Source organism: Carassius carassius, chromosome 4 (genome assembly GCF_963082965.1).
Source record: "Carassius carassius chromosome 4, fCarCar2.1, whole genome shotgun sequence".
NCBI classification, from domain to species: domain Eukaryota; kingdom Metazoa; phylum Chordata; class Actinopteri; order Cypriniformes; family Cyprinidae; genus Carassius; species Carassius carassius.
The window spans coordinates 12,071,598-12,084,283 of NC_081758.1; the positions used below are offsets into that span (position 1 = coordinate 12,071,598).

The following is a 12,686-nucleotide window of genomic DNA, read 5'->3' on the forward strand; positions in this document are numbered from 1 at the left end:
CATGTGTATGTGTGTGAATGTTTATTTTAACTTTTATTTCATTGTGATTCCATATTTAAGAATCTGAAGACTACGTAGGAGTCTGTAATGTGGACGTAACTGGTATAAAAATTATATGGCTTAAATATGTTTCCATGTTCCTGTCTTCTAAAGCAAAAAAAAAAAAAAAAAAGTCCTCCACATTGGGATAACTTCCTCTCCCTGGTAGGATAGTAAACTGTTACTATAGTAACACTAGTTAGCTTATGTTCAAAGAAGCAGTTAAACGTGATTCAGTACTGTTTCCTCATGTTCCCTGTCATCCTGGCATGTATGTACTACTGCATGCTCTAAATTGTTACAATAAAGCCAGGAATGAACATTTTTCTATTTAATATTTTATCGATTAATATCGAATCGGACATCGCTGAAATGGCTTCCCTGCCTGAAGGCTTTCCCCCCTCCTGCTTTATGACCCTCATCTATTCAGCAATCATTTGCTCACCACCGACACCCTTTCAGGACATTTCTGGGCATCTGTGTTAAAAGAGCTTTGCTAAAATGTGCCGTGGCGGAGCCAGAGGGGTGTCTGTGGCACTGGACACAACTGACATCTGATTGGCCAACCCAAAATTTTATATGCTTCTATTTCATTTTCTTTGTTTAATCGTACTGAAAGAAGCTTTAATTTTAGCCTTGAAACACAATTCATCTCATGTAGCGTATGCCACACAATCATGATACACCACATGAGATGAAGTGCAATTTCAAGGCTAAAATGAATGCTTCTTTTAGTCTTAAGGAATGAACAACAAACAGAAAAGACAAAGCAGGTTAGTTTTGTAAATATGAAACAAAGTCTCAGCATTCAATTTCTGTTAGATTCATGAAGAATTTCAAACGATAAATACAGTTTTGTAGTGACAGATCCGGTGCGCTCCTGCTTTGCCACAGTTAAAGAAAAGCAGGAGTGCATTATGAAATAAACATGAATGAACATCTGAGGTACAGTACAACTTACTGAATGCATATTGTAGTGTCTTGTGTAATCACTCAATGAGTGTTTCAACCACTGAAAGACAGCAGCTTGAAAACACATACAAGTCACATAACCACAGAAAATCCATTTAGTGTCCATAAACTAGTGAGAAAAATGTACACTAGAGAGGAGAATTTTGCAAAAATGACATGTATTATAGGCTATATTTACTAATATAATTACTCTTTTACATTATGATTAATAAAATGGAGCAAACAGATGTAACGTTATTATAAAAGTGGTCTAATGTGAACTTGTATACAATCAATTGTTACTTTTAATCTTACAGGGTTTCCTGTTTAGTTTAGAAAAATATTTAAGAAAAAAAAAACATTTGATGGCAAACTTGTTAATTATTCCCTAGTAATTCTCACTCAAAAGTTGGCAGCTCTGTTTGACATAGCCTAGTCTAAGTTGACGTTTAAGGATTCCTGAACAACATTTACAAAATTTGCTGCATAACTTAAAGGGATACTCTAGCGCTAAATACATTTTTTTAAATTAATCACTTACCCCCTATATCATTCCAAACCGGTAAAAGCTTCATTCGTCTTTGGAACACAATTTAAGATATTTTGGATGAAAACCGGGAGGCTTGTGACTGCCCCATTAACTGCCAAGTAAGTTACACTGTCAAAGTCCAGAAATGAAGTAATCGACAATTCCTCTCCTCTGTTTCTCTCTACGTCACTGTAGCGCCATTTTGGAGATTATGAACTGAACGCAGGAGCGTATGCTCTTCTGGGTTAGCCCCCCACAAGGTTGCACTGTTTTCTTTCAAATCATAACATAAATATACTTTAAAAATGTATCCTTGTTGCGCCGCTGACACAGAAGAGTGTACACTACCTACGTTCAGCTCATAATCTCCAAAATGGTGCTTCAGTGATGTGGAGAGAAACAGAGGAGACAACCTGTTGAAAAAAGTCGATTCTTGGCGCTTCATAGCGTTACGGTTGAACCACTGATGGCAGATGGACTATTCTGACGATGTCTTTCATACTTTTCTGGAATTGACAGTGTAACTTACTTGGGTCAGTCAAGCCTCCCACTTTTCATCCAAAATATCTTCAGTTGTGTTCTGAATCCGAATGAAGCTTTTATGGGTTTGGAATGGCATGGGGGTAAGTGATTAATGACAAAATGTTCATTTTAGGGTGGAGTATCCCTTTAATGTAATCCCTTTTGCTCCAGTCTCCGGTAATCAGTTAAGTTTCAGTAAAACTAACATTTGAAGTTATGGTAATGTGAAGTAAGCCTAATCAGCAATCGCAGGATTTATTCGTGCATTTTTATGCCAGGCTGGATTTATTTGTGAATACATGGTCTATGGACCCTTTGATTTAGACTTGACTACCCCCAGGCTATAAAACACTCCACCACTGGGTGTCTGTTAGCCTCGCATCCTGCCCCACTATCAATGGGCTCTCACTGCCAGCTTTAACTCAGCATCCATATTTTTTGCATCCGCGTGGGAGTGAGAGAGAGAGAGAGAGAGAGAGAGAGAGAGAGAGAGAGAGAGCAAAGGGAGTGGCAGACGCTGACAAATCTCATGCCGGGAAGCCGACTGAGCCATCCCTGCACATCTGAAGTTCGCCGGTGCCGACTTCTTCATAATTCGCAGGATTTGGACTTCTTAAGGTAATAGTGCTGTTTGTGAGAGCGGATCGGCTTTATGTCGCTTGACAGGGGCGTGTGGAGACGGTCGCGAGCGCGCCGCAGTGAAGAGCCAAAACAATAGAGCAGCAGACTCCACGGCGCAGAAATGAGCCAGAACACCAAACTTCAGCTTCTATTAGGATATATTATACGCTTTATGCTGCAGCAATCTATCTTTTGACGTGAAATTCACGCAGTGATTTTTTAACGAGGCGAATTTAGGGTTCGGAAGGTAGCGGTGATGACACCATATCGAAAGTGCCGACCTCAGTGGATAATGGGTCTCATTACACAGATAGACTAGAATACCGCAAGTGACCTTGCTTTATCGCACATTTATCACTCAGGAAATAATTCATTCGCAAAACAACGCATCCACAGTGTGTCGGTGTCGATTACATTGTTTCAGCCTCATTCAAGAGATAAAAATGTGTGTTTTGTGTCTTTCTTTGGCCCGAAGCATGTCATTATGGATGCTGTGGCTCAGCCAGTATCCTGTTTATGAGCTGACTCGGGCCATTCATATACTGGAGCAAACTGCATGCAGTCAGTGGGATTTAGCTGTGTGTTTCAATCTCTCATGATGGTTGTCTTCAGTCCAGCAGGTAGAATGGAGAGGGATATCCGCCATCCTCACATTTAGTGCCTCGAAAGAAAAGAAAAGGAAAAAACCTTAATAAGCTGCAAAACTTGGAAGTTTCCCCAGTGGACATAATGAACATGCTGAAGTCCAGTGGCTTGAAGATGCCTGGCAGGGGTCCTAAACACTCCAGTCCAGTGGGACGAACAACTGTTGGCCCATCAACCAGTCCTGCTGCTCAAAAAGACAGTAAGTCAGCTTCTTCTGTGCCTCGCTCGCCTCCAGACCCAGACAAGCCAGAGATATGTCTCATCATATTACACTTTTTTTCACCAGCATTATTCAAGTATCATTTATATACTTTTAAACATTTTTTTTTAAATAATATAGACTTACTATTTTCATTAAAATGTATTTTGCTTTACTAATGTTGTGATTTTGTCATTTATATCGTTTTTGTAACATTTATTTAGATTAAATGCATTTTTTATTTACATTTCAGGTTTAGTAATTTAAGTGCTTAATTTCAATTAACAAAAAATATTTTAAGAGTTTTATTTAACCATAACAACACTGTTTTTTTGCTGATTTTGTGGGTGAAATCGATTTGAGCATGGGCAAAGCTGGAAGTACCTGTATATAATAAACACGCCTAATTTAATAAGTAGTGTACAACTTCTACAGAGATCTGTGGCATTTTCTATTGAATTTTATAGTTGCAGATTCTGTGTTGCCTGGATTATTACTAATAAAATACTACCATGTTTTTTTGGACATGATACCATGGTAGATTTGTACCATGTATATACCTTGGTATATGACCATGGTTATCACTCACTACAATGTTACATATATCAAAGTATCATCACTGACCCAAAATACCATCATAATACCTGTAAAGAATGAGTCAGCTGTTATCAGTGGAATTGCAGTGGTTTGGTTCAAATTTAGCAATTTTTTTTTTTGTGAAATAGAAACTTTTTTACAAAACGGTAGACCGTTTGTTAAGATCAATGGGTGCAGATCGCTTTATTCCTTGACAGTTTGCTCTGAGTTGTAGTTTATTGTGATGAATGTAGTTAATTATCTTTCCAATCAGATGAAAGCACTGACAATGGTGACACAGACACTGGTTTACATAAATCACAGTGAGCTAATCCCTGGCTCGGTGACGTCCAGCCACAACGAGACCAGACCATGTTATCTACATTAGTTTGTGTCTCACTCAGAAGGGTGTCATGGTTCAAGCAGACTGTGGAATGCTTTGTTCGTAAAACACACATGTACAGGAAGTGCAGTGAAAATCAGGAGTTGTTCTGCTTTTCACATAAAGAAGTCATTAAATGTGATGTTCCTAAAGGGTAGGTTAAAAAGCCATTTTGCCCGAAAGTCTTTTTATATCAACGTTTTGTTTGTCTCTACCAACGGTATGTGTTTTATGTTTAGCAAAAGCAGTTCATGATATTTTTAACTGCGTGGGTAAAATTTGGAATGGCTTTTTAAAATGTTAAACTTGGCTGGCTGTTCTCAGAGACTGAAGAAGAAGAGTATGTGCTTGTAGCAAAATGTGACTTCAGGAATGGACGGTTGATATTTCATCTGAACAATTAAAAATAAATAAAACAATAATAATAATTATAATAATATAAAAAAAAATCAGAAGATGAAAGTTTTTAGTTGTGCTGCACACAATCTTGTGTAATAATTAAAAATGTATATATGCTGTTTATTATTATTATTATTATTTATTAAAATACACCACACCTTAAAAGTGGCTTATAGTGTGACAGTTCATTTAATTAAGGGCATATTTTTTCTATAGAAAACAGATGATGTTTTTTTCTGTTCAATTTTGAGGAAATCTAAATGCTAGTTTACTATTAAACATTGAGTAAATTCACTTGTAAATAAAAAGTTTACAGTTAAAATGTACAGTTTTTATCCTCATGGAAAAAAAAGACTCAAATATCGATAACTCGTGTTTCACTGCAAAGTTTTTGGCAAATCAAATGCCTTGTACTGTGAGAATATCCTTCCCATCTACAGTACAGCTTACATCAAGAAGCAAATCAGAGTTCATGGTTGTGATGTAATAAAGCCTATTTAAAAAGTACAAAGCTATTCTCCATCCAGACTTCCTGTTTTAATGGAAAGTACTGTACATCATCACAACAGAAAAAAACCCTAGGGTTTTAAAATTATTTTGTGGGATTTAAAAAATAATTTTAAGTATTTAAAGTCTTTCAATTGATTGTAATATAATGTTCTGCATTATTTATTAAGAGTTTTGCAGTGATTTTTAGCTCAAACTTAAAAACGGAGCACCAATTTTGCAATCTATAATGCATAAAGTGGTTAACAATATAAACATCCTCTGACATGATGTCATGAAGAGTGTTTCCCTGAAGATTTCTTACATATGCAACCAGGCACAGGAAATGAGTAGCACATTGGGTTAGACACAAGATTGTCTGAACCAGTGTAGATTTGAGTTTTTAGGCCAGAGAATTTTGTATGAATTAATTATGAATGCTTTGTTCAGTAACATTTTTACCACACAGTTCTTCACCCTATTTTCTAAAGCCCCATTCACACCAAGAACGATAACTATAAAGATAACGATATTTGTGTCCAGACCAGCAAACGATATTGTCTGTTTATTCTAAGTTCACGCTCGTCTGCTGCTTTAAATTCTTGAGCTTGTTAAAGCAGGATTGATTCTGATTGGCTGTCAATGTTTTATCGTTCATCAGCTGGAGAAAAATAGTTTTGAAAGTGATCCCAATGATATCGTTTCTCTTTGTCTTTATTGTTATAGTTGTGGTGTGGACTCTGCTATTCTTTAATATTGAGATCGAATTTTAGAACTATATCTTTATAGTCATCGTCATTAGTGTGAACGGTGCTTAAGTGTAGTTTCTCTCAGCCTTTAGATGGACCACCACTGGATCAGGTTGTCATTAACACACTGTGTCTGATGGATAATATAGACTGAAATGGCAAGAGTACCAATCTAATTGGCTGGCCACAACAGAAATCAGGGTCACAGATCAGTTCACCAGAAAACCCTAAAAAAAAACAGATTTCCAGCATTCCCACCACCGAGTGGTTGGAGAATGTGAGAAGTCTTCATGTAAACACCTCAATTTGAACAAAATGGTCTAATTCAGACATTCATTTTACATCATTGTATTAGGAATTAAGGCTTTAATTTAAGTAATATGTAATTTTCAAGATGCAACTTCCAGAAATGTTTGATAGGTAAAGTAAGCAGCATCGAGTAAGCTTTAATATTTAATATCATATTTTTATATAGTTAGGTTAAGTTTATAGTTAAGTACTGAGGTGGCATTCTGATCCTACCCAATACCTAAACTAAACAAGTCGGAGGTAATAGCAAAGACTATAGAATACCCAAGACATGTCAGACATGTATAGTTTTGAATGGGAAAAAATGCATCCCTCAATATGGCCGCTCAATCGCAGGAAGCTCCGCCTTGTGAATGAAGGAGCCAATCACTAATCTGTAAAGTCAGCGCATCACTGCAGCTGCGGTTAGAAGCGTCCCGGTTGATATAGAAGCAGTCAGTGCTCTGAGATGTGCTCTTAGGACTGAGCATGCGCATTGACCGTCCTAACCGTCCATAATAATCCGGAATTAAGACGAAAAATTTGATGAAAGAGTTCAGTCAAATGAAAGATGAAATAGGATGAAGATGAAAAATCTTCACGAAACCAACTCCAAATCAAGCCATAACCCTAGTAAGTAAATATTGTTGATTAATATTACTCAATACTTTCTATGGTCACACTTTATTTAAACATCCAATTCTAACTGATAAATAACTATTAACTATGACTTTTGCCTCAACAATCTCCTAATTTCCAATTACACTCATAATAAACTCCTTATTAATAGTTAGTAAGGTATTTGTTAAGTTTAGGTATGGGGTGGGATTAAGGAATCTAAAATTGAGTTTATGAATTGTAATGCGTAAACATGCTCAAGTCACGTTTGTTCTCATGCATATCGTGTGGCTTTTCAGTTTCAGTTTGCTAAGTAGTAAGTTGTGGCCAAAGCCAGGTAAAGTGCATATTTACCTTGTTTGCAAGTACTTGTTAGTTAGCAGTCGAGCAACAGAAAAGTTACTCTGACATCTAGCAATAGCCATCCGTAAGGCAATTAGGGGTCAAGAACAGTGTTTATGATGAATGATTCATCAATGGATGAATGCATAGAAGGAACAGAACGAAAAAAAAGAAAAAGGAGGAGGACCAATCACTATTTTCTTAACATATACCTGTATAAACATCCTTTTAAAATAATTATCTTATGCTCACCAAAGCTACATTCAGAAAGTGAAAGTGATGTAACATACAGCCAAGTATGGTGAATGGTTATGCTGAATAAAACATTAATGTGTGCTCGATAAATAATAATAAACAGTTAATATGCAAGTAATATGCATGCTAATAAACTAGTTAATAGTGAGAATTGGTCCCTAAACAATAGTGTTACTCTTTCTATAATTAAGTAATTACATTGTAACAAGGATACCTTAAAATAAAGTATAACAGAAAAAATTACAGCAACAACAACAAACAAAAAAAAAGTTACACACATTATTAATCCAAGTTTTTGTTATCAGGAGATACTCTTTCATTTTCAGAGGGAAAAAAAGAGGGAGTGTTTATGGTGGAAGAGTGATCAGGGTGTGTGTGTGTGTGTGTGTGTGTGAGAGCAGGGGGTGGTTAAAGGCTGAGCTGGGGTCATTGTGTTAGCTTGTGCTGCTGAATGGTGGGATTGAGATGCTGGGAGGAGGAGTGCAGGCACAATAGTGAAGTGAGGCTTGTGTTCTTCTCTTCTTCCTGCATCACTCCTTTTTCTTTTTTCCATTACTGATCTAGTGTTACCGTAGCAACGCAGCCACTTGGGCAAGAAATGCACCAGAGCCTTTCGTTCAAGCCCCGCAATGGACCGGGACTTCCTGAATGGGCCTAGTTTATTCTGCTGTGGTGTAGCATTCGTGTACTCCTCTCTTGAGTCCCAGCACATACACACACTCCTTCTGCTTATGTTTCACTGCACTGCGCTGAGTGCGCTTCACTGCTGCCTAATGTTTGATGCACATTTTGGTTTGTAATGTGGTCATCGGCTAGTGAAACAATGGATCAGACCATGCAACAAATTGAGTGTGATTCTTTCTAGGTGTAAATATGTATATATTGCTGAGATGAGATGATTAACTAGGACAGGTGAAGAGAATAAACGAATCAGGGCAATTAAAAAAAACTAGGTCACCGAGCACATGGAGAATGAAAAAACAACACAAAAGTCCAAGGGTGTGACAAGTCTGCTAAATGAACGAATTTAAGTCAAGAAAAGAATATTCCATCATTTTAAAAAGAGTAATTCACTAAAACTGACAATTCTGTCATCATTTACTCACTCTTGTGAGGTACACAAAAAAGGCAGAATGTATAGGCCGCTCTGGGGTGCGTTTCCCAAAACCATAGTTGCTAACTATGTAACAAATGAATGTACAAAATTTACAGTCAATTTTAATTTAATTTAATTAGTTTCCTGCATTGTTTCCATGTATATACACTACAGGAATATTACTGTTGTTTTGATTTATATTATGCAAAAAATATATATATTTAACAAAAAATGAAAAATCTATCATCTGTTATTCATCCTCATGTTGATCCAAACCAATAATCGTTCATCTAATTTTAATGAAATTTTTTTTCCCCGAAACCTAAGAGATGTCTGACCCCCCATTTAAGTCAATTTCACTAAAACATTTATACTTTAAGCTTTTCATAAAGACATTGTAAAATTAATCTATTGGAATCGCCACTTTTGAAGAGACATCATAATTTTGTATGATAAACACGATGATTTATTTAGGCTTTTATTGACATTAGGGCTGCACGATTTGGGGAAAAATTGAATTGTGATATTTCTGGTTAAAATTGTGATTTAAATACAATTTTTTAAACAAATGAATGTACATATATACATACATACATAAATTATAAATTACACCAGTTAGTTGTGCTCATATATATGTGTGTGTGTGTGTGACAAATAAAAAAATATTATGATATACAAAATAAGAAATATTATTATTGTAATAACATTTTAATTATTAAAAATAAAAATAGGGTATTTGAGAATAAACATAATAGTTAGATGATAATATTAATAATAATAATAATAATAATAATAATAATATTTTACAGGAAATTGTCACTTTACAAAAAAATGCAGATTTACCTAAAATCGATCTCCACAAGATAAAATGTAACTATACCTATATACTGTAACTATAACTTTACCAGCCTATAACTTTACATCATTAGAAAGGTCCAAGTTTTTTTTTTCTTCAATAAAATATTATACTATTATGATTATCTTTGACAGTAATTTTTAAATTTTTGTCAGGAGATATGCAAAATAATGCAAAATAATTCCATGTCTTGGAAATATGAGCCTTTTGAAATAACTGAATAAAAAGAAAATAGAAATGCTTTACCTCATCAAACACGAAGACAATAAACACACAACTACAACAATTTACAGTGCCCTCCACTAATATTGGCAGAATTTAGCACCCTTGGTAAATGTGGAATATGGAAACATGCAGAGATTGAGCAACATTAACTACTGACGTTTGCATATATTTATTTAATAAAAAACCGCAGCCTTTGTAGTTCTATAATTGCAATAATCGATATCACAATTTTGGTTTTATTTCGATTAATCTTAGAGCTTGTTGTCCAAATATAGTTCTTAGCAATTAATATTACAAATAAAAAATTGTTTTACTATATAGTTACGGTAGGAAATTTACTTAATATCTTAATAATTTTTGGCATAAAAGAAAAATCGATAATTTTGACCCATACTATGTTTTTTTGCCTATTGCTTAAAAACATACCCCAGCGACTGAAGACTGTTTCGGTGGTCCAGGGTCACAAATGGTAAATGGAAGCTTACACATCGATGCTTGCTTGACCTGCTAGTTCTTGAATGTTAAGCAAGCAGCAATTGACCATAGTTCTTGTATTCTACTCTACTTTCTGCCAATTGGGGATTTGTTTACATATTTCCATCACTGCTGACACATCTGCTTCTGTGTGGCAGACTACTGACCTCAATAATATTTGTACAACGTCCAAAAGTCTGTACAGTTTGTCAGCTCTTAGAGAGCACAACGGCTCAGCATTGTTATGTGCCATTTCTAAACAACAGCAACCCAAAGGAGCCCAGAATTTTCTTCCTAACAGACATCTTTAACTACTATGTTTATCAGTCCAGTAACATGTTGGAGCAATTGAGAAACAAAAGCAGTCATCATTCTCCTCCCCCCAGCACCAGTAACCTCCCACACATACACGGAGGTATGAAAGACTGACTGAACACACACTAAATGAGCCGAGGCTCACACATCATCGCTGTATCCTTCAAGCAGTATTGGTTAAGTGGCATGTGTCAAAAGCACCACGTGTAAAGCTCCCAGGTTCATACTGCAAATCCCACTGACCCAGATTCGTTCATAAATTAGAGTGCTGCTCAGCCTTGCATAAAGGCTGCTGTGACATCCACAACAAATGCTGTGAAATACAGAGAATGCTATAAATTCTTAAAGTGGATGTTTTTCATTGTCCCCCATGCTACTTTTATGTATTACGATTTATTATTCTTCAGTATCTATTCGATAACATCAATGTACCAAGTCTCAAGTAAATACAATTTTTCCCTCTGAAAATTTTACATTACAGAAGTGAATACATTGTGAAATGTGAATCATGTTGACATTAAAGTGTAATATTTTCACTGAACTTTGTATGACCGGGATTATGGAAAGTAATGGTATTATCAGATGTCAAAATCATTTTCAATGACATGTTTTACTTTACTGTACACAGTTAGTATATATATATATATATATATTATAATATATATTATAAGTTCTTTAACTTAACTATTTAAATGAAATTAAGATGTTTAATCAGTAAGGAAGCATTACATTGATCTAAAGTGACAATAAAGACATTTACGGTGTTACAAAAGATTTGTTTTAAAAATAAGTGCTGTTCTTTTGAATTTTATATTCATCACATCAAAGATTCCTGAAAAAATGTCAGTTTCCGGAAACATGCAGCACAGCAGCATTTAGAATGATTTCTGAAAGATCATGTGGCACTGAAGACTAGGGATGGGACGATAACCGGTTTTATTGATAACCGTGATAAAATGTGCTGAAGGTTAGTAATATCGTTTAAAAATGAATTATCATTAAAACCGTGTTTGATTATCGCGGTTTTAATAACTCACTATTAAATCATGTCCAGCCAGCAACAGTCTGACGCAAGCGCAGCGCACAATGTTTTTTTGTTTTTTTTCGAGAAGGAATGGCGAAAGTCAGTGACTTTTCTATGCTTCTACACTTTTCATTGTAAGGAAGGAAATGCCACAGAATTTAATCTTTCTTTAAATTAAGTGCATAGAGTTGCTTGTTTTATTAGTTGTTTGTTGATTATTAAATATAAAACTTGCTGAAATGTTTTCAGTGTGAGCATCAACTATTTTTGAACACTTTCATCTCGTTTCAACAAAACCATGATAATATTGATAATCGTGATAATTTTAGTCACTATAATCGTGATATTAAATTTTCATACCGTCCCATCCCTACTGAAGACTGGAGTAATGATGCTGAAAATCCAGCTTTGCCATCACAGCAAAACATTTAAAAAAATATATTAAATTAGAAAACGGTTATTTTAAATTGTAATAGTATTCCACAGTATTTTTGTTTAGTTTTGTTAATCAAATAAATGGAGTCTTCTTTCAGATAAATCTTTCTGAAACAAAAATTTGGCTTTCTGCCAAAGCTAGTTAACGGTGACCGGTCATGCTAGATGGGTAAACAGATTGGTTGCCTATTTGACTGACTTATGATTAAATACCTTACACATCTGAAAGTCTACCAGTTTCTTAAAGGGGTCATATGATGCGATTTAAATTTTTCCTTTCTCTTTGGAGTGTTACAAGCTCTTGGTGCATAAAGAATATCTGTAATGTTGCAAAGACTAAAGTCTCAAATCCAAAGAGATATTCTTTATCAAAGTTAAGACTCGCCCACGCCCTCCTAAAACGGCTCGTTCTAACATGCCCCTATAGGTCTACGTCACTATGTGAGAAGATTTGCATAACGCTGACTAAATGTTCACGCAAAGAAAGAAGGCGTACCTTTTATTCTCGTTGTAGTATTGTTGCCGCTGCCGCCATGTCGTATAGACTCTGTGTGTTTGGTTGTGAAAGTGAAACTACCTTGTTTGGCCTTCCAAAAGAGGACGATATCCGATGCCGCAAGCCCGCCTCTGCTCACTCAAGGCCGCAGTGTGACGCTATTT

General features: G+C 35.5%; 1 protein-coding gene across 3 annotated transcripts in view; it reads left to right on the forward strand.

Moving 5' to 3' along the window:
• The first annotated feature begins 2,437 nt into the window (after positions 1 to 2,437).
• The window catches only part of LOC132135321 (CAP-Gly domain-containing linker protein 2-like), a 41,129-nt gene continuing 30,880 nt past the window's right edge, over positions 2,438 to 12,686 (forward strand). The window contains exons 1-2 of one of the 3 annotated variants that reach the window (XM_059547186.1): positions 2,438 to 2,659; positions 3,275 to 3,506. In XM_059547186.1, coding sequence (XP_059403169.1) covers positions 3,392 to 3,506 — 115 coding nt within the window. In that variant the 5' untranslated portion in view covers positions 2,438 to 2,659; positions 3,275 to 3,391. The remainder of the gene's footprint in view (positions 2,660 to 3,274; positions 3,507 to 12,686) is intronic. The other 2 variants (XM_059547187.1, XM_059547188.1) reach the window with 2 other exon arrangements.